This window comes from Lygodium microphyllum, chromosome 9, assembly GCF_053477565.2.
Source record: "Lygodium microphyllum isolate KBCC chromosome 9, Lygodium_microphyllum_v1.1.10, whole genome shotgun sequence".
Lineage (NCBI taxonomy): Eukaryota > Viridiplantae > Streptophyta > Polypodiopsida > Schizaeales > Lygodiaceae > Lygodium > Lygodium microphyllum.
This window is the reverse complement of record NC_141143.1, coordinates 163863506-163890894: the sequence shown is the minus strand read 5'-3', so window position 1 is coordinate 163890894 and position 27389 is coordinate 163863506. Positions and strand designations below refer to the sequence as shown.

Below are 27389 nucleotides of genomic sequence, written 5' to 3'. Positions count from 1 at the left end.
TGTATAAAGAATGCTGAATACAAAGATATACACGGGCGCAGTGCGCTGGACTGCGTGTCTCCACCTCGACGATGCGACCTGCTGTCCACCTCGAAGTCTGCTGCAGTCTGCACTGTCTGCTGTCTGAAATCTGCGAACAGAGACAGAGATCTGCACAGCACCGGTCTGTAATCTGCGACAGAGAATGAATGCCAGACTGCTGAAAACGTCAGCAATAAATAGGCGAAAATCTGCCTAGGATGGGGCGCCAAAATAGGGCGCAGCCTGATAAAAATCAGCTGCAGGCAGTCGGACTGCCACGTGGCAGTCCGACTGCACAGTCCGACTGTGCAGTTGGACTGTGCAGCTGCCGCCTGCTGCTGCCTGCCTGAAACAGGCTATGATCTCTGACACCCCCTCTCAGAGCCTGGACAGGGCAGAAGCCTGAGGGATCTGGAATGTTGCCGAAGTAGAGCCTGAGGAAGCGCCTTCGTAAACAAATCCGCAAGATTATCCTCCGTCTTGCAATACTCCACAGTGATGGTCTCATCCAAAAGCTTTTCTCGGATGAAGTGGTACTGGATCTCAATGTGCTTCGTCCGGGCATGAAAAACAGGATTCCTCGCCAAGGCAATGCAACTCTCATTGTCACATCGCAGCAATGTTGGACGAGTCTGGGGGCACCCAAGCTCCTCCAACAGTCTCCGAAGCCACACAACCTCGCATGTGGTGGAAGACGCGGCCCGATACTCCGCCTTAGTAGACGAAAGGGCTACCGTGGGCTGCTTCTTGCTACTCCAAGAAATAACACCTGCACCCAAAGTAAAACAGTAACCTGTTGTAGACCGCCTGTGGTCCACGTCACCGGCCCAATCCGAGTCGCTCCAACCTGCAAGTACAAGATCTGACCCATCTGTCCCTGCGGGGTAATGAATCCCCAAATCAGACGTCCCCCTCAGATACCGAAGTATCCTCTGAGCAGACTGCCAATGCACCGTCTTAGGTTCACTCATGAACCCTGCCAAGAGCCCAACAGCAAAACATAGATCAACCCTGGTGTTGAGAAGCCAAATCAAAGACCCTATCAACCGTCGATAGCGGGAAGCATCCGCCAAAGGAGAAGCTGAGTGGGAAGTGGCCTTCCAGTTCGGATCCATAGGAGTAGAGAGGGCCCGACAATCATCCATCTCAAAAGACACCAAGAGCTCCTGTACATATCTCTGTTGGGAGAGAAAGATCCCCCTCTGAGACTGAAAAATCTCATGTCCTAAAAAGAAATGGAGTAGCCCCAAATCCGTCATCTCGAACGTCCGATGTAAAGCTGACTTTGTCTCCTGGACCTGCTGTGCATCATCACCTGTGACAATCAAATCATCAACATATAATACAAACAGCACACAACCATCCTCGGAAGTGTGAACATACAGCTGCGGATCGGCCTTGGACCGCCGATATCCCAACTGAGTCTGGAGGAACGAATCAATCTTCTCGTTCCAAGCTCGCGGGGCCTGCTTGAGACCATACAGGGCCTTCTTCAACCTGTAGACTCTCCCATCTGAAGAACCAAAGCCAGGAGGTTGCTCAACGTAGATCTCCTCCTTTAAATCACCATTCAGGAAGGCCGACTTCACATCCAGCTGATAAACAGGCCATCTCCTATGGCCAGCCAAAGCAAGAACAGCTCTAATGGTTGCCATACGAGCTGTAGGGGCAAAGGTGTCATGACAGTCAATCCTTGGGCGCTGGGCAAAACCCTTAGCAACAAGGCGAGCCTTGTGCTTATCCAAAGTACCATCACTGAGATATTTGGTCTTGAAGACCCACTTGACTCCAATCACCTTCTTCTTCGGGGGGCGTGGCACAAGTGACCAAGTGCCATTCCTCTCAATAGCCTCCAACTCAGCTTCCATAGCTTTCTTCCATGGGGCGGACTGTAAAGCCTCCTTCACGGAGGTGGGCTCTCGATCCTGCATAACTCGGGACATCAAACAATAATTGGAGCACACAAGCTCCGAAGAATGCGCCTGGTGCCTCCGTGACCGCCGCGGACCATCCTGCGGTCCCCACTCCTCAGGAACCCCCTCGATCCCTGAATCACGGAGTGTGTCACGGGCCCAGTGAGGAGGAGGCCGAACCTCCCCTCGTCGTTCTCCATCAGTAGAAGACTCTGGAATGTCCACCAGTGGTAACTCCTCAGTAGGATCCGGTGGAACAGTAGACTCTGTGTCAGAAACAGAATCATAATCAAACGGCACAGGCTCCAGTGGAACTGTAGAAGGAGCCAAACTCTCCCCTGGATCTCCAAGAACGGGATGCTTCTCACCCGTTGAAGAAGCCGGAACCTCCACAAACCGCACATCACGGCTAGTATATACATCCCGCTTGACGGGATCATAGAGTCGGTAGCCTTGGGACTGGGAGCTGTAGCCAACAAATACCTGTTTGCGGGAAGCCGCTTCGAATTTGTCACGGTGAGCTTTGGGAATGTGAACATAGGCATCACACCCAAAGACCCGAAAGTAAGAAACATCTGGCTTCGATCCAAAATACGCCTCAAATGGAGTCATCCCTTTCACGGCCGAAGTAGGAGATCGGTTAAGGATGTGAACTGCAGTAGCCACAGCCTCGGCCCACAGAACCTGGGGGGTCTGTCGGTGCTCCATCATGGTGCGCGCCATCTCGATCACACTGCGGTTCTTCCGTTCGAGAATACCATTTTCTTGTGGAGTATTCGTATTGGCAAACTCCTGGTGAACTCCTCTATCTGCACAAAACCGAGCAAATTCATTAGAGACAAATTCACCTCCCTTGTCGGATCGCAAGGTCTTCAGCTTCCGGCTTGATCGGTTCTCCTCAAAGAGAAGCCAATCCCTGAAGTGCGAGAAAGCTTCTGATTTTAGTGCCAAAAAATAGGCCCATGTCATCCTGCTATAGTCATCCACGATCAACATGAAGTACGAGCTCCCACGCAGGGACTCATTCCTCATAGGGCCACATAGATCCGTAGATACTAACTCCATCGGTGAAGTAGACCGCCGCGAAGCGGTGTGGGGAATGGCATCTCTATGCTGCTTCCCCCGTATGCAGGAGACACATGGCTGCTGGCTCACCACTATATCCGGCAACCCTCGAACAAGCTGTCCCCGTGACGCCTTCCGAAGATAGTCATAGTTCAGGTGACCAAACCTAGCATGCCATAATTCAGACTGTGACTGTGAGGTAAGAAGAAGAGTAGAGAGGGCAGTGGAAGACTTCAGTTTGTAAATGCCGTTCTCCTCATATCCAGATGATAGAACCTTCATCGATTCACGATCAAGGACTCGCACTGTAGAACTGTCAAATTCCACCAGAAGACCAAGGGAACAAATCTTATGGACTGAAAGGAGATGGTACCCCAATCCTGGTACATGCAAAACTTCTGAAGTATGGGTGCCACCTCGTCCATCCGGAATAAGCTGCATCTTACCCCGACCTGCAATAGAAACTGAAGAGCTGTCTCCAATGAGAACCTGCCCACGCGAAGGTTGCAGCTGGGCAACACCATCCGATGAAGGAGTCATGTGCCGTGAGGCACCACTATCAATAATCCACTCTCGAGATTGGGAAGCCGCCAACGCAGCATCAGAAGCATTCGGTGAAGCGTCCTCAATGACAACTAGATGTAGAAATGCAGCTGATGAGGGTGCAGCCACCGCTCCAGAATCCTTGGTGTCCTTCTTCTTGGTGTCCTTCGAGTCTTTGTCAGGGCAATCCTTCTTCCAATGGCCAGTCTTTCCACAAATATGGCATGTGGAATCTTTGTCCTTGTCCTTCTCCTTGTCCTTCTTGGACTTGTTATCCCCCTTCTTCTTCTTTTGGTCCTTCCCCTTCTTTTGAGAGGCTTGACCTGTCAACGCCTCCGTCTTGGAAGCATTCTGTCCCTTTAACTGTTCCTCTTGGTCCAAGACCATAGGAACCAACTCCTCCCAACGAAGAGTAGACTCTCGCCCTGAAGCAATAAGGGCAGAGTAAAATGTACCGAATCGTGGCGGCAACTGGGACAAGAGTGTAATTGCCATGTCTTCGGAGGAGATGGGCTTCCCCGCATTCTGAACCTGCATCTGTAGCTGCCTTAGCTTGTTAATGTGTTCCCTTAGCGAAGAAGACTTATTGACGGACAAGGTCCGCATCTGAACCTCCAAAGAAACCCTCTTCATCAGGGTCATCCGATTGTACATTTGATCAAGCTCCAGCCATATCTCACGAGCCACCGTCAAGTGCTCGATGTGAGCGATCACGGCTGTAGTGCATGATAGAAAGAGAAAGGATCGAATCCTGGCATTCAGTTTGTCCCAATGAGACTGGGCCCTGGCCAACTCCGCACGAGCATCGGAAGAGAGTTTGGACTCATCTCTTACCGAGGGCCGGTCAATATCTTCCTGTACCAACTTCGCCAAATCATAGGACTCCAGTATGGCCAACATCATAACGCGCCAAATGCGGTAGTTGTTGCCGTCGAGCTTCTGATCTGTAGGAAGAGCCGGTAGGACAGGCACCTTCCGGTCCATAATCGCCTGGAACTCCAAGTCCATCTCTGTAGACATCTTCACCTGCAATGCCTTCTCAAACGCAAAAGCAGCCCCCTCTGACTGAGTAGACTCAGCCTGCTAAGGCTCTTCAGCGTCCCGAAGCTCCTTCACCCGCCGGAGGCGATGAAAAAGCAAAACCTGCACTTTTAGGTTGAAAACTCAAACTTTCTCCGCGACAAACAGCAGTAAACAGCAGCAAATCCACCACCTGTACTCCTTTCCTGTGCGCCCACACTCGTTTCAGCCTTGTTCCAAGGCGCAGCCCTCCTGTCTGCCCTTAAACGCAAAAAACGCAAATTTGTGTCGCGATGGAAACTCCTCTTCAGGTCGATTCTGCGCTCAGTCAGCCCTCAAACACTGCTCTGATACCATGTCAGAGTGCAGCGGTGCGGAAGCGTAGGACTGAGAGAGCGAGAACGCAGAGAGAGAAGGGAGAGAAAGAGACAGTGTACACTGAAGATCTGCTGTATAAAGAATGCTGAATACAAAGATATACACGGGCGCAGTGCGCTGGACTGCGTGTCTCCACCTCGACGATGCGACCTGCTGTCCACCTCGAAGTCTGCTGCAGTCTGCACTGTCTGCTGTCTGAAATCTGCGAACAGAGACAGAGATCTGCACGGCACCGGTCTGTAATCTGCGACAGAGAATGAATGCCAGACTGCTGAAAACGTCAGCAATAAATAGGCGAAAATCTGCCTAGGATGGGGCGCCAAAATAGGGCGCAGCCTGATAAAAATCAGCTGCAGGCAGTCGGACTGCCACGTGGCAGTCCGACTGCACAGTCCGACTGTGCAGCTGGACTGTGCAGCTGCCGCCTGCTGCTGCCTGCCTGAAACAGGCTATGATCTCTGACAGGTTTGTCAAACCAAACCTCTTTGCGAATTGCCCCGATGACCTGCGTCCAGTCAAAATTGAAGGTGACAGCTTGAACAACTTGAATGGACTCTGGGAAGCGGCCTCACGATAACCTTCTACTTTGATACTTGTTTGAGGTGATAGGCGCACAGTGGAGATGCGATGGTTAGCAATGGTAATGGCTGAGAGAGAGAGAGAGAGAGAGAGAGAGAGAGAGAGAGAGAGAGAGAGAGAGCCATGTGCAGCAGATGACAGGCCAGAACAGTGTGGGCAGTAGTTGCTAGCTGATCAGCAGCAAGAATTAGGCAAAAAACAATTTCGCCAATTGATGGAGATGGCTGGACAGCAGGTGCCAGATAATGAACAGCAATGGGCAGCAGCTTGAACTGTGATATCTTTGCGAACGGGGTGTGGACAGCAGAGATAAGGAACTTGGAAACTGCAAAAACGAGATTAGGACTGAGTGTTGTGCAGCTTGTCTATTTATAGGTTGGCTTTAATGCATTTTTAGCTCAACAAGCATGCCATTTGGAGCAGAAACATGTGACTTCCTTTCTCTTTTGCTTCAATTTAATTGCATGATACAATCTCAAGATGATGTTGCTGAGTGTCATGCTTGAGGCCCAAAGATAATTATCAAGGCAACGTTGTCCTTGTACCAACTACCAGGTCCAAAATAACATTATGTTACAGCAACTTGTTCTTCTTAAACTCACCAATAGTAACACTGTGTCACAACTGCTTGTTCTTAAACCTAGCAATGGTACTCATCACTTTAGCCAACCCTACTTAGCAACCTTCACTAAGGTAGGGCATTGTGACATTATCACCTTTTTTTAAAATTGTAGACTTGGAATCATTGAGGAGCAGTTGATTTTGTTTTCCTGTTACAGAAGCACCAACGCCATGCTATATCTGAAGATACATGGAGGCAACTTCTAGAGTTCAGCCAGACTGTTTCTGAGGATCTTAGCAATTATGATCCTGAAGGTCAGTTTTCAATCATCTCAAGCCTGTCTGTCAGACTCCATATGATCAGAGAAAGAGAATCTGTTGAGTTTCACTGTAAGAGGCTCCGGGTCATATGTGAGGTAAGACTGCACGATGACTTCTATGGACAAAGTGGAACTTGCAAGTTCCAATTATGAAGAACGGCTATGTTCAGTTCTAGCATTTTGATGAATCATTTTCACTTTCTAGCAACACAAATTTCTAGATATGTCTATCCATGTGGTATACTTTACCATTTGTCATTATACGGGGTATCATAAGGTCTCCTCCATATAAAACACTGAAAAAGGGAACAAGAATCAATGGAAATAACAATTGCAGATTGTTTCAACAGGAATGGGGGCCTTTATACAGGACAGAACTGTCCATGCACTCTAAACCCATCAGTGAGTGTCCCAAGATTTCTGATATGACGCCTAAAGCTGTAGGTGCCATAATGGCCCTGCTGCATCTAAGTCTTCTATAATGTTCAATAGAGAGTCATGATTGAAGCATTCCCATGCTTACAATATCCGAATGTTTAAAACAGAGTCCAGTGATACTAGGATAAGGTTTGGGTGCCATGAATAATGTTATTTTTTCCTCTTCTCAATTTCTGCCTGCTCAGACTGCTTTTGGTTTGGCAGTGTAATTGGGTGGGCCTCGTATAATCTTGATTAGTCTGTTTTTGTTCCCAATAAAGAGGGCTATGAATGCACACATTTTAAGACATTCATTTGGCTGTTTTTAGGTGCGTGGCCCGTTCTTGTGGATGACTTCGTTGACAGCCTGTACAGGTAATTGTATTGAGCAATAAAAAGTAATGTCAAAGCCTTGCCCTTTGTGTATGTGCCTGGACTTAGATATAAAATACCCTCATGTATTATGGGTGTACTAAGTGGTACAAGCAGGTTAAAAGGGAAAACATGCATAGTTTGTATGCATGCATATATTGACACGTGCCATTGATTATTTTAGTTGGTGTAGCCTATGTGCACCTTTAATGGCTTACCATATTCCAAAGTTAAGGGAATTGAAACTTCATGGGAGTAGAAGTGGCACATCAAATGCTGAACCTGAGGGCCATCTGTTTATTAAGCTAAAGCTTCTTGTTGGACAGGAAGCCAACCACCTCAAGCTGCAATCTGGATCAGCACTTTACTTACGATGGTGAAATGGATGTCTCTGGAAGCTCAAGTATGGGCCATGCTGAGGGCATCAAGACGTTAGAAACTCAGCTGAAAGGTTGGCTCTTTTGGTCTCTTTTGTTTCCACTTCCATAGTTGTGCCAATGCAGCTTGTTTTGTACTTTCTTCAGTAGTGTTGGTGGAGTTTTGTTCAGATTGTTCTATGATATAGTCCAATTGTTGTAGTTCCAATCCTAAACAAAAGGCGCAGATCTGACAGCCGAAGTGAAGCTTCAGAAGCAGAGTCTGTTGATTGTATTGCTCAAAGGCTTGCAGAGATGTCAAGCCCACTATCTTGCAAGCGGGTGTGCACTTCTTCAGTTCACATTCCAGAGACAGTGGATGCTAGTGCCAATCAAGATATGGAGCCAGAGTACATGGGATTGCCTGAAGAAGCTGATGCCAACAATCTTATGAATCTACAGATTTCAGCAAGAGTGTGTGAGACTCCTGTGGACAACAGACACGGTGTTTCTCAACAACCATCATGGTCTAATGTAAAATGTACAGATATTCTTCATGTAAGTCATCCTATGATGCCTACTTTGGGCGGTCAATATTTTGGACCTGGATGCTAACTCACAATTCGTAAGTTCTGGATAGTTTGAGTACACTAATTCGTTGTCCATATGCTCTTGAAGTGAACTGATGCAATCTTTCTACATGATTTATTATCCCTTGCTCTGAGGATGCTATAAGAACAAGGTTTCTAGAACTGGCACCTTGCCAGTTCAACTGGTGTGGTTCTCTGTTCTTGTCATGCGAAATTTTCATGTTTCTAATGAAACAATCATTCCTTGTGTCACTACATTGGTTTGATTTGCAACTATTTTGTGGGCACTGTGTTTTGAACTATCTCTACTTGTAGCGTCTTGTAAAAGAGTCAACTCAAATGTCAGTAAACCGATCCCTTTGGCCTATAGGGACTTATTCAGGGAGCCTTCGAATGTCAGTTTGGCAATGTTGTAGGGCACTATGAGAAGTAAATCTTGTGTTCTTTAGGATACAATGCATAGAAAATCATCTCAAGCATACACCTGTATGACCATATGCATACATAAAGTCTACCAAAGCAAGAAAATGACTCTGGTCAAAGCATACGCAGGAAAAAACGGTTGACTATAACGTCAAACATTTGGAACTGTGCAACTTAGAATAAGTGATATAGAGCCAAAAATGAACTTAGAATATATCAGAGTTTTGCTTTACAAAGCAGTTCTAAATAGTATATATGAAATAGCGATTGATTATTCATAGTGGTCAATAACAACTTCACCACTTGTAGTAGGCACTAAGAGATGCTTTACCTTTGTGAGCTATCAAAACGAGCGGATACAAAACTAATGCCCTAAGTATTCCTGTACATTTGTGTTGCATCAACAAAATCCCATAGAATATGCATACAAAATGTTTTTGAGAATGAAGTTTATTCTGCAAAGTGTGTAATTTAGTGGAGTGCAATTTGAGCATTGGTCTGATGCTTAAGAACACTTTGGGCTATGATTGAATCTGTACCACTGAACTTGGGCCTCAAAGAAAGGTTATGTACTATACCGATGAAAGGAATTTAAGCGTGAAAGAATGTTGCAATTTAAGAGGTCTAATCAGTGTGCCTCTATCCCCCAAAATAGCGTTCATGAAAACTCACTGATCTTACCTTGAAAAGCTAGTGTTTTGTGCTACATCATTATCTACATCTTATTGAATTATGTCAGAGAGAGCTGGGAGAAGTGAGTTTGGCGATTTTGAAGTTGATTTTTTGGTTGTCACATACTAAAATTTGTAAGTATAAAAATCGGCATGATGTTTCTTAGATAGTCTTGAATTGAGTTCTTATTTTCTCAATTGTAAAAAATTGCAACATGAAAGAAAATGATAAGCACAAGAATCATATGGAAGTCAGCATTATAATGATAGCGTGGAGATCATATACTACATGGGCTTGTTCTCTCCACATCAAGAATGTGCGAGTACAATGCAATCATTTGGCCACTTCCTCTTACAGGGCTAAGAGTGGGTTGGTCGGTAAGTAGGTTCTTTAAGAAGTTAACACTATGCCCAAACCAATAGTCCCCTAGTGGAGCATAAGCATTACCTCAGGATATCCCCATATGAGACAAACCACATTGATTAGCGTGTCCCATCATGAACTTCAAGAATTGTAGTGTTTTCACTTGGTACACCCCCAAAATTTTCCATCCAGAGCTGCCTACCTTGTTGAGATACGCCATCGATCAATTTTTTGAATCCGAGTACATGAGCACATGACCAAGGGAATTGATGACAGTGATAAAAATTGACCTTTCTATACCTAGATTGGAAGTTGTACTCCTAAATGATTTGAGCCCAATAGGTTAGTCTACTAGTTAATGATCTAACTAGATGACCAAGGGAATTGACTCTTGGCAACATTTCCCTTGTTTATACCTAAATTGGAAATCATACTCTTGCATGAATTGTGCCCTACAAGTTCGTTTCCCTCATTGGTTAGTGATCACTCAATGGTCTCTTTGGTCATGCACTATTTCAAAGTGACGTTTTGTAGAGGGTAGATAAATTCAAAATAAGCACGATAATGTTGTTGTCTTCATAAGCATATGTTGTGTGTTGTCAAAATTTCATTCTTAGAAGTTTTACGACCAAGACCTCAAGGATTACTGTGCTATCAACGTTAAACTTAAGCTGCTAACATTCCATTTGGATCCATGATCTAAAAGGTACAACGCCAGATTTGAGAGTTTGAAAGTATTTTCCATGAACTTCCCCCAAATGGAGGGATTTTCCACTTCCATCAATCATGGCAATATCGATCTTGATATTACGTTCAGCTCATACGAAGGACGCCCAAGCAAATTTGTAACTCCTTTAAGCTCTCGATTCAAGCTACAATTGCCTCGCATGATCTACAAAATGCTTTGTTCTTGACTAAATGTGGCCCAAGGGTGACACTTCCTTAGGAAATAATTTATGCTTGGATCTTTTCGTGTTCAAAGAATGTTCATGAAGCAAGCTAAACGATTCACATGACTCGAACCTTGTATGCCCACACTCTCACCATAACTTAACTTTTGATTCACAAATTGAGATGAAAACATAGAAATTTGAGAGTGCATATGATAAGAGAGTGCATGACATATGATTGGGTACAATCTCCACCTATACGTTGAGAGGGTTCTCCTCAATACATTTTGTTACATTAGAATAACATTTTTTCAAATAACCTTTTACAAAAATAAAAGAAGGCATTGCTAATTTTCACTTGTCAATTGAACAGAGGTTTAATAAACTTTCATGTATAAAATAAATATTTGAGTTCTAAGGCTAGAAAAAATGATAGTCCAATGCTAAGATGCCTCATCAATAATAGTGGATCTATCACGACGCCTCCAACAAACAATGTTAATGGTGCTGATAAATGGAAGTAAATATAGGATAATCCAAAATAGGATGAATGCTTTGTCCAACACTATGAACATATAAGCCACCTATCTCTACACATCAACTGTGTCTAGCAACAAGTAGAATGAGTGAGAATCCATAAAGATAAATCATTTTCCATGAAGACTAAAAAGGTAAAATTTTAAACAATGGTTATCACAAAAATAAACAATCAAGGGATACTCCAATGGCACCTGACTATGAAAAAGAGTGCTAGCAAGGACTCTCTTCATACACATAAACACTAGTACTAACTAATGTGTATACTACGGAATCACTTGGATCCATATACACATGAGCGAATGTCATACATGAAAAGGATATGTATCTTTGTTAACTTTTTTCCAAAGAAGAATGGTCTAAGGTCATCATCCTCTTGAGAATGTACATTGGTGCATAGAGGAGGACCATTTAAGACCTTCATCCCTCTAGCTAATGCCTCCTAGAAATATACCATTGGGGTGGAGAAGCAACAATCCGTAGTTGCTCATGACAAGAGATGTAGAGAACAAAGTGATATAAGAGCACAAAGCACAAGTTGTCATCCATCAGGATTTCTCAACTCGATGATTCTTAAATTTAATCATGAATCTAGAAGATGTATTTAGAACAAAGTGGTATAAGAGCACAAAGCACATGTTGTCATCTATCAGGATTTCTCAACTAGATGATTCTTAAATTTAATTACATATCTACAATATATATTCTTGACCCCAATTATCAGTTGGTCAGTATTAATGATAGCTTCATATTCTAAAATTCCAATGTCTTATTTCAAAAAGAGGACAATGTGAAAATGCAAAGTTTCTTTTAAAAGTCTAGGAAGACTCATATAAAAGATGTTGTGAATATTGCAATGCAAGAGTAGGCCAAGTTTGACATAATTTCCATACATTTTTCTAAGAACTTTGAAAGATCCATGAATGTAGGGGCTACCTTAGTATTAGGATTTTTCTTGATACTCTTTAATTTATGCTCCCCAATTCTTAGCCAAATAAGATCTCCCTCTTCAAATTCCATGGCTTTCCTTTGCTTATTGGCTTGAGTCGTATATGATTGTTGGGCTTTAGCAATCATTTCTTTCATTTGTTCAAATGTAGTAGAATGATCTTGAAATCATTTGTAGGTGTAGGTATTCTTCTACCATAGACCATTTCAAATGGTGCCTTTTTAGTAACTGAGTGAAGTGTATCATCATATGTAGATTAAAGCAAATGAATGTAAGTGTCACAAGTGCTAAGATGTGAAATCCTATATGCATGTAACAAATCAAAAGTATGCTATTAGTAGCATTAGTTTATTCATTAGTTTTAGGATGAAATGTAGAGTTGAAGTCAATTTTGGTCCTCAAATTTGCAAACGAGGTATCCCGAAAGTTATTGCAAAAACAAGAATCATGATAAAAATCTACAACTTTAGGTGAATCATGATGCACAAATATAGTCTTAAAAAGGAGATAAGTAGCTTAAGAGACTATCACAATTTTCTTGCAAGGAAGAAAACAAGCTTGCTTACTAAAGCAATCCACAATAGTCCAAATCATATGTTGTAGGAAGGGATAGTTGGAAAGCTATTAATAAACTCCATTGAAATTTGTTTTCGAGGTAGACTAGGAATTGGAAGAGATATAAACAACCATATTGTCTCCTATGGTGTCTTTTAACCATTTGAAAAATTTGGCATTCAAAAACAAAACTAGCAACATATTTATTCATACTAGGGCAATAAAAATCATCCTGAAGATTTCTAGGAGTAGGAATAATACCTCAATGGCCCATATAAGGAGGATTATGAACTTCTTGAAGATTAAGAGATGAAAAAGCTTTGGTTTACTCAAAGACATTTCTCAAAGAAAAGCAAACCATTAGTATAGATAACATTATCAATGGGAAATATAAAATACAAACCCAATGATTTATTCATAGTAGGATAACAAGTAGCATGCGTTATAACATTCTCATGACTAGATTGATATTGGACAAGTGGATGAAAAGATAAAATACAAGTGGCCCATCAAATATAGTAGTCAGAAATTTGTGGTTGTGAAAGAAGAGGTTTTGAGCTTTATTGGTCACATTTTTAATCATGAATTTCAAACCCATTAAATAATGTTTCCACATGGGCAATGCATGAATTACATCCAACAATTCTTTGTTATATGTGCTATAATTAATCTTAGAATGTTTCAATTGACATCTTAGAAATCAATCATATGAGAATCTTAACATTAAGACAATAGTAATACCTAAAGCACTTGCATCAATACTAACCAAAATAATGGATTAATAAATTCAAGCCATTGTAGAGTAGGTGCATTGGTTAGTGCATGAGTAAAAAATTCAAAAGACTTTTGTTGACTTCCACCCCATGGAAAGCAATTCCTTTCCTTAATAATGTCTTCATAGTTGAAGTGGCATTCAAAGAAAATTTACGAACAAACTTACGATAAAACTAGCCAATCCTAATAAAGTTTGAGCTTCATGTACCATTTTTAGAATTTAACGAATTAAATATTGCTTTTACCTTTTTAGGATCAACTTTTATTAATTCTCATGAGGCTCAATGACCTAGATACTCAATTTTGGATTGAAGTAAATTACGGTTTTCCAAGCTCAAACATAGTTGGTTTTGTTTTAATAAAATTAGTACTAAAGACAAATGCTATTTGTGTTCCTTTTTACTGAAAACCAAAATGTTATAAAAGAAAAAAATTGCATCATGTTGAAATGTCAACAAATTAGGGTTTTTCATGTAGCTAAAAGTAGCTAGAGTATTAGTTAAACCAAAGCCTTAAAACTCATAGTGACCAAATTGATTTTGAAAAGCTATCTTATAGATGTTAGGAGAAGCCATTTGGACTTGATGACAACTAAATTTAATATCAATTTTGCTAAACACAATAGAACCTTTAAGATTATCTAGAAGGTCATCAATATGTGGAATAGAATACTTTTTCTTAAGTGATAAGACAAGAGCTCAATAAAGTAAACTACTAGGTCTAATGAGGTCTTGATTGATTAGTTCTTCACCTTGATTTTGGATTTCTTTTTGTCTTAAGAAAATATGTTGATAAGGGGCTCTACAAGGAGCTCGAGTTGCTAACATTAAATCTGTGGTATGATCCTCTAATCTACATGATGGTAAAGTAGGTGGTAGGTGATCAATAGGACAATTGAAAAATCTACTAAGAAATTGTTGTTGTGCCAGTGTGATGTGATATTCCTTATCTTGAATTTCGTTGATCAAAATTGAACAAGTTTTAGATCCCTTTCTTATAGCACTCTTCACTTGTGTACGACTAAGTAACGGATAATATTAAATTTCCTTAATGCCATGCAAAGTAATAGTTGATTTATTATAGACGATCCTCATGGTGTGCATATTATAGTCGATTTGTGGGTTAATAAATTGATGATACCATAGCATATCTTTAAAAAACTCACTAGACTACAAAAGAACAATAATAAAGTTTCTCTTTTTACATAAAATTGCATATAAATTTCCAATATTTTCACTTTTCTAGTTCTATTACATAGAACTACAATGTTGATTGTATAATTGGATGGTTGGTTTCTAGTTTTAATTTCCTAATCACTTTTTTTGAAATAAAACCGTAAGTTCTATCATTGTCATGAAACACAAGAATTAGTTGATCATGGACCAAGATATCCAACTTAAGCAAATAATGAAAAGAAAATGCACTAGAGTTTTGATCCATTGCATTTGGTAGTTTGGACTCAGGAGCCTTTTCATTGAAATTGGGCATATAATCCAAATTGTCATTATAGTCACTAACTCCCAAAAATTTTCTTGTGTAGGTAGCTTTCTCCAAATTTTGGAAGAATTACAATTACAAGAAATATAGCTTGTCTGGTTACATTGATAGCAAATAATTATGGAAGCTCTGACATAAGAATTAGGCAATGTCGTTGGCCCATTCTTTACATCATATCAGGTTTGGACAAACTAGAAGATTTTTCATTGTTATTACTATTGCCTTGTGAATAATTCCATTATTTGCCAAAACCTTTGGTCAAATCTTCCTCCATGATTAAATCTAGAATAAAAGTGATTGAAAAAAATAGTAGCACCAACACATCTCGAAGAAACACTACCTTGATATTGCTATTTTGGTTATGGCATTTGTTCCTTGGTGTTCTTCCACTCAACATCATGGGCACGCAAAAGAGATAGCATGGAAACCATATTTGATAGCGAATGCGTCACCAATCACACCAAAGTCTTGATACCAATGGTAACACTCTTTTCTTATCTTAACTCTTATAAAAAAAATTGAGATGATAACACAATACAATTGAGAGAGGATGGGACAAGAGAGTGCACGATACAATAAAAAATCGAGATGAGAACACAATAAACTTGAGAGAGGATGCGACAAGAGAGTACACGATACAAGATTGGGTACAATATTCCCCCATGTAGTGAGAAGGCTTTCCTCAATGGATGTAATTTTTTGCATTAGAATAGCTTTTGTCCAAGCCATTTACAAAATTAGAATAAGTTTTTGCTAATTTTTGCTTGCCAAATTCACTAAAGTTTTAAGACGTTCATGACTTAAATAACAACCGAGTTTTAAGGCTAGGTAAAATAACAAATGAATGATAAGGCATCTCATCAATAATAGTTAATGATGCCATACACATAAATAAATCCTTTAGCATGCCTCCAATAAATAGCCCAAATACTGCTAGTAAATAGGAATAAATATGGTTCCAGTAAATAGGAATAAATATAAATAATCTAAAATATGGTAAATGGTTAGGCCAATACCATGAACATATTCGTGGCCTACTCTATACATCAACCAAGTCTTACAACATATACAATTAGTATAATAATTAATGAAAGTAATTTTATTTTCATCAAGACTAAAAATATAAGGGATTAATCAATGGTTATCACAAAAGTAACAATCAAGGGATACTTCAATGGCACGTAACTATTAAAAAAAGCATTGATAAAAATTTTTAGATATAAAAGCTAACATGTGTATTATAGAATCACCCATGCACACAAGAGCGAGTATCACACTTGAGAATGACAAATATCTTTGTCAATTTTCCATCCACCCATGGTTATTGGCATGAAAAACGAAACTTAAATGGTCACTTTCTTTGAAGCATGGTAATGAGAACATTTTTTACAAGCAAATGGATGTAAGGGAAGGAGGATGGATCTATTTGATATATCCTTGGCTAAGTAGTCAAATAATTATTGTTATAATTTTTCCAATTTAGATTGATCAACTCTATGAAGAAACCTTACCAATAAAATTAGTACTTGGCAACAACTTAATTGTGTGACCTCTTTGAATTTGATGGTAAATTAGAAAATACATTAGCATATAAATAATGCAAGATATCAGAATTTTCATTGAATTAGCATTGGTAAAATAAGTTTGTATGTTAGAAATCTTTGGTTCTCTTTTATGAATCATTGTTTGAATAACAGAAACTTCACAATTTATGTGAGCTACTGAGGCCAATACACATAACATGTTACCTAAATTAGGAGTACCGACATGAGCAAATTTTCAAGTTTGGCTACACAATGTTTGGGGTTTCAATCCAATTTTCAGTGACAAGCTTGATGGGAGTAACTTCCATGCTTGAAAGTTCAGATTGACCAATTTCCTTATGGGTAAAAGTTATTGAGACTATATTGAAGGAGATAATGCAAAGGCTCTAGAGTTACTAGCACAAAAAGCTACACCTAAGTAGTAAAGGTGCTATCATCATTCCAACCTCTCATTTAGAAAGAAATAAGAACAAAATAGAAGTTAAATAGAACCAATTAGGCACCTGACATAACCTTTCAACATATCATATCTCTACTTAAGAACATTATGAGCTTCTTGAACCTATTCAACCTTATCCAGTACTCTCTGAAATACTTCCAAACCAATAAATCATTATTCAAATAATACAAAAATCCAAAAAAAAAACAAAAAGCACAACCATATCAACCCTAACATATCCCCACACTTAATCAAGGGGCGTCCTCACAACCTTAGAAAAAGAGAATAAAATTTCAAAATAATAGCCAATCACTTTATCTTTAAATATCCAATCAGCAACCAAGAAGGGATCTAGCTTCATCTTCAGAAAAGAAAACCGATATCTAATTCATTATTCAAGGAAAAATTCCAAATTAGAGATAAAAAATAATACTTAATCAAACCAACCAAATTTAAACAAACTCTTAAAGTATATTAGCGTTTCTTCATTTGTATTCATTCATCTATCATCACCACGAATCTCCAAAAATTATCTTCTCGAATAGTTTGAATATCCAGTCATGACCCCATCATTCAAATAATACACACAATACACAAACACTAAGCACAAAACCATCTAAATGGCACCTCCAAAAGAGAGATATAACATTATAAATAATCAAAATACATCCAAGGATATCAATGAAGGTGATCCCTCGTAAAAGCTTGGTGGTTTCAGAAACAATCCATGGACAAAGATTCATCTACAAAAGTCTTGGGAGAATTTTGGAAAAATTGCAAGCAACACATCCTCTCCACCAATACAAGATATCGGCTAGGAAAGCAAAGGGCATGAAAGTATAAGATATCCAATTGTTGGGGATCAATATCCACATTCACATTCATATACAACTTCAGGATTGAATTTTGATCATTATGCAAATGTTGGTGCATGTAGGCAAGATACCAAGCAAAGTGAGTAGTCAGTTTCATTGAAGGATCTAAGGATTGAGAATACTTTTGAGCAAAGTTTAGATAATTCTACAAAGCTTGGCTGGTAGTTATCCATTCCCTTGGAATTAGTGATCAATTTATTTGATGTCATATTAATGATCTATTAAACTCATCATTGTCATCTAAGGATCTTGAGATCAAAGTCTGTGTAACCACTAATCAACTGAGGGGGATGATGGATAAAAGTAGTAGGAGAAACAAGCAAGAGAGGGTGAAGGGATGGATAAACAAAATCATAAAAGAAGGAATGGATTAAAGAACGATAATCTGATAATTTAGGGAAATTAGCTAAAAATATTGTTAACAAGTATGCTCGAAAAGTGGAAAGAACAACTATGGATGGGGAAGGACAAGGAGGGAAAAAAACATGATCCTCAATAAAAGAACAATGGGTGAAAATAGGTATTTGAGGGGCATCTTGGGGTTGCAAAAGAAGGGGCAGAATAATCTGTGGGGTAGATTGATAAATAGAAAGGTAGGCTTCATATCTATGGGCCATTTGGCTGATAATTAGATAAATAAGGCATTGATGGACCCATCACAGATCTGCGATGATAGGCATAAAAGAAAGATGAATCAAACGGAGGTTATTTAGAAAGGTGGACTAAAAGATCCACCCTTAGTTGTTTAGTGTTTTGCACATGAGCAGATGCTTTGGTTTGATGTTGATTCAGAATCAAAGAATTAATTATTGTATGCGAAGAAGTTTCAGGGCAATCAACACTTTGGAGAAATATGTCTAAAATATGTGATCTATCTACAACTCCAAATATCTGACATATAAAATAGCTTGCAATACTACATCTTCAACATACCAAGACAAATCATCATCATCAAGTATCAGCAAATCACCTAGTAAGTACATGTAAGATATAAGCATGGTATCTTGAGTCATTGAAGCTTCAAAGACCATTCTTACCACCTTGATCAATAAATCAGAAGACCAAGCTCCACTCCAACTATCCTCTAGAGGAGATAAATCTATCATGGAAAGCTTAATATAAAATGCCAGCTTGTGTTGCTGATAGTATATAAAGGAGGAGTGATCTGGAGGAATAAATTCTTGAAACCACTCAAAACAAGTCCATAACAAGTCCATTCTTGACTGAAGCCAAGCCTTTCCACCTTGGCTTGGAATAAAGTACATAATGTTGCATTTCTTTGAAAAACAACTAAATCTTCAGGGGATAAGGAAGGAATTGGTTGCACATAAGGACTTTGTGAAATAGAATGGGATTGTGTCAATCGTTCCTTAAGCTATTGAATTTGAGTATTATTCTAGTCTATGATAATGTTGGTTGATTTGAACTTTTCCATTTGGACAACTATCAAAGCTTTCAGCTCTTGGGGTTCCTTCACAACCTATCCCTCTTCTTAGTCATAGTAACTACTTTAGATTTGGTATCTACCAATTGAGCTTGCAATGTAGACATATTTTCTTTTTGGGCATCAATGACAGTTTGTTGCTCCATCTGTATATAAATGTTAGAAAATTTTTCCTTGAAAGAGGCTAGCTCAGTATTAGCCTTGTTAAACTCCTCCTTGGACGGTTGTACCTCCTCATAAAAAGAAGAATATTGTTAAATACAAGCATAATTGAGAGCTCAATAGAGCTTTGAATGTCTTTGCCCAGAAATGGAATTGCATCTCCTGCCAACAAACATTGCATAGAAGGAAGTGAAATATCAAGAATGCCATCTCTATTTGCTCTAAAAAAGATTGGGTGTTTTAAGGAAAGTAGTCAGCATACTATAAGATTGGATAGGAATTGGAATGGAAGGAGTGGAAACTGGTGCTAATTCAGCCAGTCGCTTAAGATGTTTTCTATGAATGGCCAAAGTAGGAGGATCAGCATCCTCAACGATGACATCAATATCTTCAACAGAAGGAGGAACCACTAGAGGATCAATCGCTAGTGAGGGAATTTCCTTCGTAGGTGCAACATAAGTCAAGAGAACATAAAGGTAGGAACTAAATGTGACATTAGTCACATTACCCCTCATTACTCGGATAAAATGTTGATCCATATTAGCGAAGAGATATGAACTCCAATCAATAATGATACCCTTCAGCACCATCATGCAAGAAGCTTTAAACAATTCCTTCACAAGATAATTAGAAGGGATTTTGGTAGGCGCATGAACCTGTCCTGAAGGAATTGGCACAATGTTTCTAGAAAGGATTAGAAATCTTGGTCACACTAACTCATGAAATTGTAATGACTCGTATAGGATCCAAGACATCCGTAGTTTGCTTCTGCAAAATCTTCAAAATGTCCTCATTTGAGAAAAGTTGACGGGCATTAGGAAAATATTCCCCATGGTAGGGTAAAGAAAGAGCTTTACCCATGCTCTTAGGCATCAGGAGGATAACTGTGTCACAAATTGAGCCAGATCTCTTGTTGTAAGACGCTAAGAATTGATCACACATGTCAAGAGCATCAGGGACAAGTGATAGTGGAAGAGCCACAAATTGGAATAACCCGGCCTTAGAAATAAGGTTTGATTCTAACAACTGCAAATAATCATGAGAAACCAATGGAATATACTAGACTAGGGAAGGAGTACGAGGCGCCATTTAGATGGATCACACATACCACACACACAGAAAATCACAAGGAATGCCTATAAAACAACATAATAGCAACATATAAGATATCGACAAAAGAAATGACTCACATGGACATGATTATTGACAGACCACCCCAAGCAATCCACATCTTAAAAAAATTTGGTATAACCTCTCTACTTATACAACCGAAAGCTTCATGCTATGCAGATATATAAGCACCCAATATCCCCCATAATCAAGCAATCCAAATAAAATATAATCAAGCCATATCGTCTCCCTAACTTGAAGTAACAAGACCAAAGAAAACTGGACTAAACCAAACCACACCTAACTAAGACATTCAATAAGGACTAGGATTGACAACCAAGTCACCCACCCCATGTAGTGCTTCATTTAGAAGGGGAATCATATAATGTGAGGAAAATGAAAAATTTAATTGAGTATAAATTTTAATAATTAATTAACAATGGTGAGTTTTATTAAGTGATAAACCTTAGTAAGAAAATGATGGTTTATTTTATCTTAATTAAAAATTATTAACTTTCACGATGCTTTAACATTTTCCTGACATCGTTCTTGAATTGAGGTCTTTAAATGTACGTTCATTTTTAGAAATTTAATGTGTGTGGAGTGTTTTTTTAGCACATGCATTTGTGATAACGGGTTTATTTTATTACAAATTAAAAAAAGTATTTAGCATATGAAGCGTGTGCTACGTGAACAACTGGTTTATTTTAATTAAATTATATGTATATGTGGCGCGGATGCGCATGAAAAATATGGTCAACCGGTTCCTTTTAGCAATTAGTTGTGATGTTTGGTGCAAAAAAGGAAATAAGGAAAAAAATGGGGTACTTGGAGGGGGTGTGACTGCAAGTGTATCTAAATGTGCACATAAAAAATCAATTGATATGACAAGGAAGGATCATAATCACGATGCAATCCAAAATACACTCTAGCTACTTGAAAGGTTAACAACTTAAGAGAAAACACCACAACACCATGTGTATTTGTTCGATTTACTTTTATTTTTTAAATTTTATTTTAATTTTTTTTATTTGGATGTGTTGGATTTATGTTTTTTTCCTTATATATATATAATTAAATCAACAAGACAAAGTTTGAAAATTGATCATGGGAATTTGCTGGATTTTTTCAAAAAGTTAGGTAAATTTTTGACTTTTTTTTGAATTTGTATGAAAATTTAATGGAATTTTGGATTTTAATGTTTTTTATTTTTTAAAATCTATTTTCTATTTGTACTTTTCACTTGATATGCATGATCAAAATTTTCATTTTTTTTCAAAATTTTTACTATTTTTGTAACTTTTCTCATTTAATTTGAATTTTATGATTTTTGTTTAAAATTTTAAGGTTTTTAGTGTTTTTCACAATTACAAATGATGGGAATGCATGTACCCAGGGTTGATTGCGTGTGAACAGTAACAATCCCACCACCACATAGACATGACCGCACATGTGTCCTTGTGCGTGAATGATCACTTAGACAATCACATGAAAGCCCCGTGCGGTGGGTGAACACCACAATCACGAGCAAAACACACATGAGCATGAGCAAAGGACGAATTCCCATATCACGATATGGAGAGAGGGTCGAAATACAAGGGGAGGGGGAAGAAGAAAATTGTTGCATGTGTGGGGGGAGCGAAAATTTCATTAAAAAAAAAAGGGGTAAGTGGGGGAGGTGGCAATGGGTTCGAGTGGGAGGAAAATGGTTTTGAGGGGGGGGGGGGTCCAAAGGGTTGGGGGGAAATGGGCACTAACATGAGTGATAGGAAAAGGGGTTTTGGGTAGGAAGGGTGGAAATGGGATTATGGGGGGACAAAGGGGTTTTGGAGGGGGACAAAAAGGGGTAGGGTGGAAATGGGTGGGGGGGCCAAGGAGGATGGGGCGGGGATGGGTAGGGTGCTAGGGGGAAAGGGGAGGGAGGTGGACAAGGGTGGTGTGGGTGGACTACGGGGTCGGGCGAGTGCGGTGGGGACCTATGGGGTCAGCGTTGGGGACGAAGGGAGGGAGGTGGAAGGGGGTGGTGTGAGCAAGGAGAGGGGGACTAGGTGGCGTGGCGGGGAGAAGGCAGGGGGGAGATGGCAGGCGTCGCGGGGGCATGAGCGGGGAGAAGGCAGCGTCATAGGCATGGTGGGGAGAAGGCAGGTGTTGCGGGCACGTCAGGGAGAAGGTGGGGAAGAGGCGAAGGGAGGGAGGGGAGGAGAGGATAGGCAGGTGCCAAGGAGGAGGGGGAGGAAGAATAGAGGAAGGAGTAGGAGGAGGAGAAGAAGAAGGAGGTAGGAGAGGAGGAAGAAGGAAAAGGAGAGGAGGAGGAAAGAGAGAGAGGGAAGGGAGTAGGAGGAAAGAGAAGAAGGAGATGGTGGGTGGGAGGAGAGGGTAGGGGGAAAGGTATAGGAAGTAGGAAGGGAGGAGCCGTAGGGTGGGTGGGAGGAGAGGGTGAGGGGGAAGGGTAGAGGAAGTAGGAAGGGAAGGGGGAGGTGAGAGGAGAGGAGGAGGGTCGGGGAGAGAGAAAGAGAGAGGAAAAAGAGAGGAGATAGGGGGTAGGCGGGACGGTTGCGGGAGGGGGGATAATTAGTTAATAATTTTTTGAATTTTATTTTTAATTGTGTTTAAATAAGAAAAAAAAATGTGCTCCCCATCCTGCACGGGAACACAGGGTGGGGATAAAAAAATTGGGGGAAGTAGATGCAGATTGGGTGCAACATGATGGATTCCCCGACACGCACGATGAGACAAACGACATGTTGCACACTAAAAAAGAACCAAACACAGATGAAAATACACGGAAAAATTAATAACAAAAAATTCATCGACCAAAATGAAAGGCAAAAAGAAGGAAAAATATCCGAGATGAGGCATTGTACAAGGTTGTCAAGTTTGAACACAATTTTGACATGAATAGGACCCGTTCGCATGGAAAAATAAAACTCAAAAATATCATCAAAATTTAAGAAAAAAAATCAAAAAGTTGGAATTGCAGCAAGAAGGAAAAATATTTGCGTGGATGAGCTGGATAAGGCGATCAAATAAAAACATTGTTCCGATGACAAAAGGAGTGGTTCACATAGAAAAACGATAAAAACACACTTAAAAATTTGAAAAAAATTGGTTTCAAACAAATTTTAAGTTAGAAAAAGGGGCAATAAAAAAGGAAAATATCAAATGAATGATGATTGATAGGCTATTTAGTTAGAACACGATTTTGGTGGAAGAAAGGCGTGTTCACATGGAAAAAGAGACAAAAATGCATAAGAAAACACAATTAAAAATTAATAACAAAAAATCAATAGGTTCGAAGGAGAGGGAGAAAAATGGAAAAATATCGGAGGGGACTAACAACTCAAGGCTATCCAAATAGAATGCCATTTCATTGAGAAAAGAGCATGTTCACATGAGAAAAATGTAAAAATCGAGAAAAAATAAACCCACAAACAAAGTAAAATAAATAACAACCAAACCGTGCATAAAAAAGATGGGATATAAAAAGAAAAAGTGTCCAAAAGAAGGGGAAGACCAAGGATATAATATCAAACTATAGTTTTGGTAAAAAAAAGATGCATTTGCATGGAAACACATCCGATTCACATAAAATTCTTTAAAAATTACTAACTCATGAACTATTGCTCAGAACTGAGAGCCATAGAAAGGAAAAGTGGCAAGTTAGAAGGGAAAAACATGGATGTAGGGATAAATTATAATTTTGATGAATGTAGGATACGTTCACATGGAGGATCAACAAAATAATAAAACAACCAAAAGGGCAAGAGAAGACCACATGAATGGGTTAGAATAGGGTGGGGGGATGACCTCAACAAGGCATGAAGAAACAAGATATCGTGTAAGAATCAAGTAGTAGGGTGTTCATGAATATACACAAATGAGATGTGTAATGATGTGTCCCCACACTTAAAGTGTGAACAGATTAGTTTGACTAATCAATTGGGATCTAATATTTAACCATGACCCATACCCTTATGTCCCCACACTTAAGACATGAAATACACATAAATGAATGCACGAGGTAGGGTTAGAAACACTTGGCCCATTCAGTTGGTTAATAGAGATAGTTGACAATGCGCTAGGGAGTCGAAATCATCCACAGGAGGTACCACGGTGTGCCATAGTATGCTTCCATTATGACAGGAATCATGGATCACTACCTAGGGAGGTAGCATCATTGATGAAGAACAAATAAGTCATTGATGGTGGTGAAGAAGACAACACTCAATCTCGGCAGTCACTCATGTTGGGATGATAGATAAATTGCTCACCCCATAACTCACGTCACTCAAGGCGAATGATTAAAATCTATGTCTTAGACACGGTTTAGAAATCAACAAAAAGGATGGTTCAGAAGGAGTATGCTAGCATGCACAGTTGATGGTGTATCAGTGCATTCCAACCCATCTGGCATAGGTGCAAGTAGGAAGGCCAGGGAGCCTTGTAGTGATGTGCACCAAATAGAGTGATGTGTATGTAGTAATGGCAGAGCTCATCCTGTGTGTGCATAGAGAAACGAAAATGTACCCTGTTGATGCCAATTGTCAAAATGTTCTTTAATCCTCACCTCTCTCAGTTGATAAAAGGGAAATCAATCATGCTTATCCCCCACTCTGTCCCACGCTCTATTGATAGATACAAGAGGGCAACCCGATTCTTGACACCCATTGATGTAATCCTCATTGCCACTTGTGTGAAGGTTGTATGTCTTGTGCGCAATTGATGGTGCAATTGTGCATCCCACCTTGTATTGGCATACAATGTGAGAAGGAAGGTCAGGGAGCCTTATATTACCATGCATAGAAATACATTGTGCATTGTGCATTGAGAAGCTTAGCCCATGCGTGCAACACTCCATTCACACATCTCACCTCTCAATTGAATTGAAAGGGCAAAGACTAGTCACTCACTCCACCCTTTGTCTAATCAATATGACAGCTCTCATCCGCATATCCCCATTTGGTTAGGATGAAAGCTCATGTCATTCAAGGGATTATCGCTGAAGACCCACTTCGTTTGGTTGATGATGTCTAGTAGAGTTGACTGATGAAGAGGTGTATCCAGGAAGGTAGCCCACAAATTTGGAACTTTGATTTGCTGGTGAGAGATGTCGTCTGCGTAGGAGTTGGATGCACTGACAGAGTTGCAATATATAATTCACCAAGGGAGGTGGCTTCAGAATTGCATCCTAGGAGATTGATTGAAGAATTAACTGACCTGGATTGCAGGGTGTTGCCACCTTTTCCCGAGGTCCAAGGGTGTTTGCCACCTCTTCTTGGAATGAGGCTTGTTATGACAAGGAATTTCTTCATTTTCTCCTATAACAGTTTTTTTTTTTCATTTTTTCTTTTTTTGGGTTTTTTTTTCTACTCTTGAGGGTGTTTCCACATTTTCTCGAAGGATAGATTAGCATGACAGGGATTGAAATTCTTTTCTTCCATCACACACACACACACACACACACACACACACACACACACACATCATTTTTCTTTATTAAAAAAAATCAAAGAGGAGAATGCCAAAAATAGTATGTATTAGAACCATCCTTGTCACCTCTGTTGCTTGATTAGACGAGAAGGGAGCAAAGTAGGGGTGGGAGGTGGTAGTGAGGGGTTAGAAGAATGAGGCTACCTCATCAAGATGAGCATGATGGCTATCAATAGTAGCATGATAAGGATTACAATACGATGCCCAAAAGAGAAAGGGTTGGTTGACTGTGATTGTCGAGATTTCCAAGGAGAGAAATACTTCTTAAGATGATAACCATTAATTAGAAAGGGATCATTAGAAGCATCAACGACTTATACTTGGACAGAGCCATTAGGGTTAACATTGAGTACTTCATAGGGGCCTATCCAACATTATTGTAGTTTTCTTGGAAACTTGCTAAATCATGAATCATAGGTTAGGACTAAGTCACCTTATTTGAATTCCTTATGCTTGATGAAGCTGTCATGGTAAGCCTTTTGTCGAGCTTGTGTGGCTTTCGTACACTATAGGGCCATCCTGTGCAGTCTCATCCAGACATTCCAAGTATAGAAGATGATGCTGTAGCAAATCTGCATCTCCCAAGCTTTTGGTGATAGCCATGCACAAAGAAGGAAGCTCCAAATCTATAGGGAAAAGGGCTTTTGTATTGTACCCCAGTTGAAAGGGTGTTTGTCCTGTAGTAGTAGCCTTATGGGAGGTCCTATATGCCTAGAGGGCCTCTATAAGTCGACCATCCCAATCACAGTGATGTGCAATAATCGTCCTTGTCAAGATTAAACAGAGGATGGGATTGGTAACTTTGACTTAGTGGTTGGCTTTGGGGTAGTACGATGTGGACTTGCGATAGCATATCTTATACAACTCTGTCAACTCCTCCATAATCTTGTTGAGGAAGTGCGGACCTCTACCATTTACTAGCTCTAGGGGATTTCCAAAACGGGTGATGATGTTCTTGTATAGGAATAGGGCCACGATGTTGCCATCATCTTACTTCAGAGCTTTGGCTTCACACCACTTTGTGCCATAATTAGTGCATACCAGGATGTATTTGTTTCGATTTCTTTTGGTTGGTAGATCAATGGCACCAACGAAGTTGATGCCCCGCTTCTTAAACAACTTTAAGGAAAGGATGGACTGTAGGGGCATAATGTTGGTTCTAGTAGGCTTTTCCATCTGCTGACAAGCATCACAACATTTGTAGTAGTCATAGGCATCCTTATGGAGGGTTGATCACTAGTATCCCATGAGCAGAGCCTTTATCGTGGTTGTTTATCTTGCAAAGTGTCCTCCCTAGGGCTTGTCATGGCATGCTTTTAGAATTATCCTGATCATGTTTCCTGCAGCACATCTTTGCAACACTTCATCTTTGCCTTTCTTGTACAGAGCACCGCCTATTATTGAGTTGCCAAGAGGATGACTATATTTGCGTAACATGGGGTTACACTCTCGACCAGAAATAAGGAAGCATCAGGGAGGTCTAGATTATTCTACTCCTCTTCATTCCTCTGAGAGGGATTCATGACAGAT

General features: G+C 40.0%; 1 protein-coding gene across 2 annotated transcripts in view; it reads left to right on the top strand.

Moving 5' to 3' along the window:
- LOC148031827 (uncharacterized) overlaps positions 1-8387 on the top strand; it is a 44188-nt gene extending 35801 nt beyond the window's left edge. Inside the window, exons 6-9 of one of the 2 annotated variants that reach the window (XM_087685502.1) lie at positions 6299-6395; positions 7147-7192; positions 7516-7640; positions 7769-8387. In XM_087685502.1, coding sequence (XP_087541628.1) covers positions 6299-6395; positions 7147-7192; positions 7516-7640; positions 7769-8160 — 660 coding nt within the window. In that variant the 3' untranslated portion in view covers positions 8161-8387. The remainder of the gene's footprint in view (positions 1-6298; positions 6396-7146; positions 7193-7515; positions 7641-7768) is intronic. The other variant, XM_087685503.1, reaches the window with a different exon arrangement.
- Positions 8388-27389: the final 19002 nt, after the last annotated feature.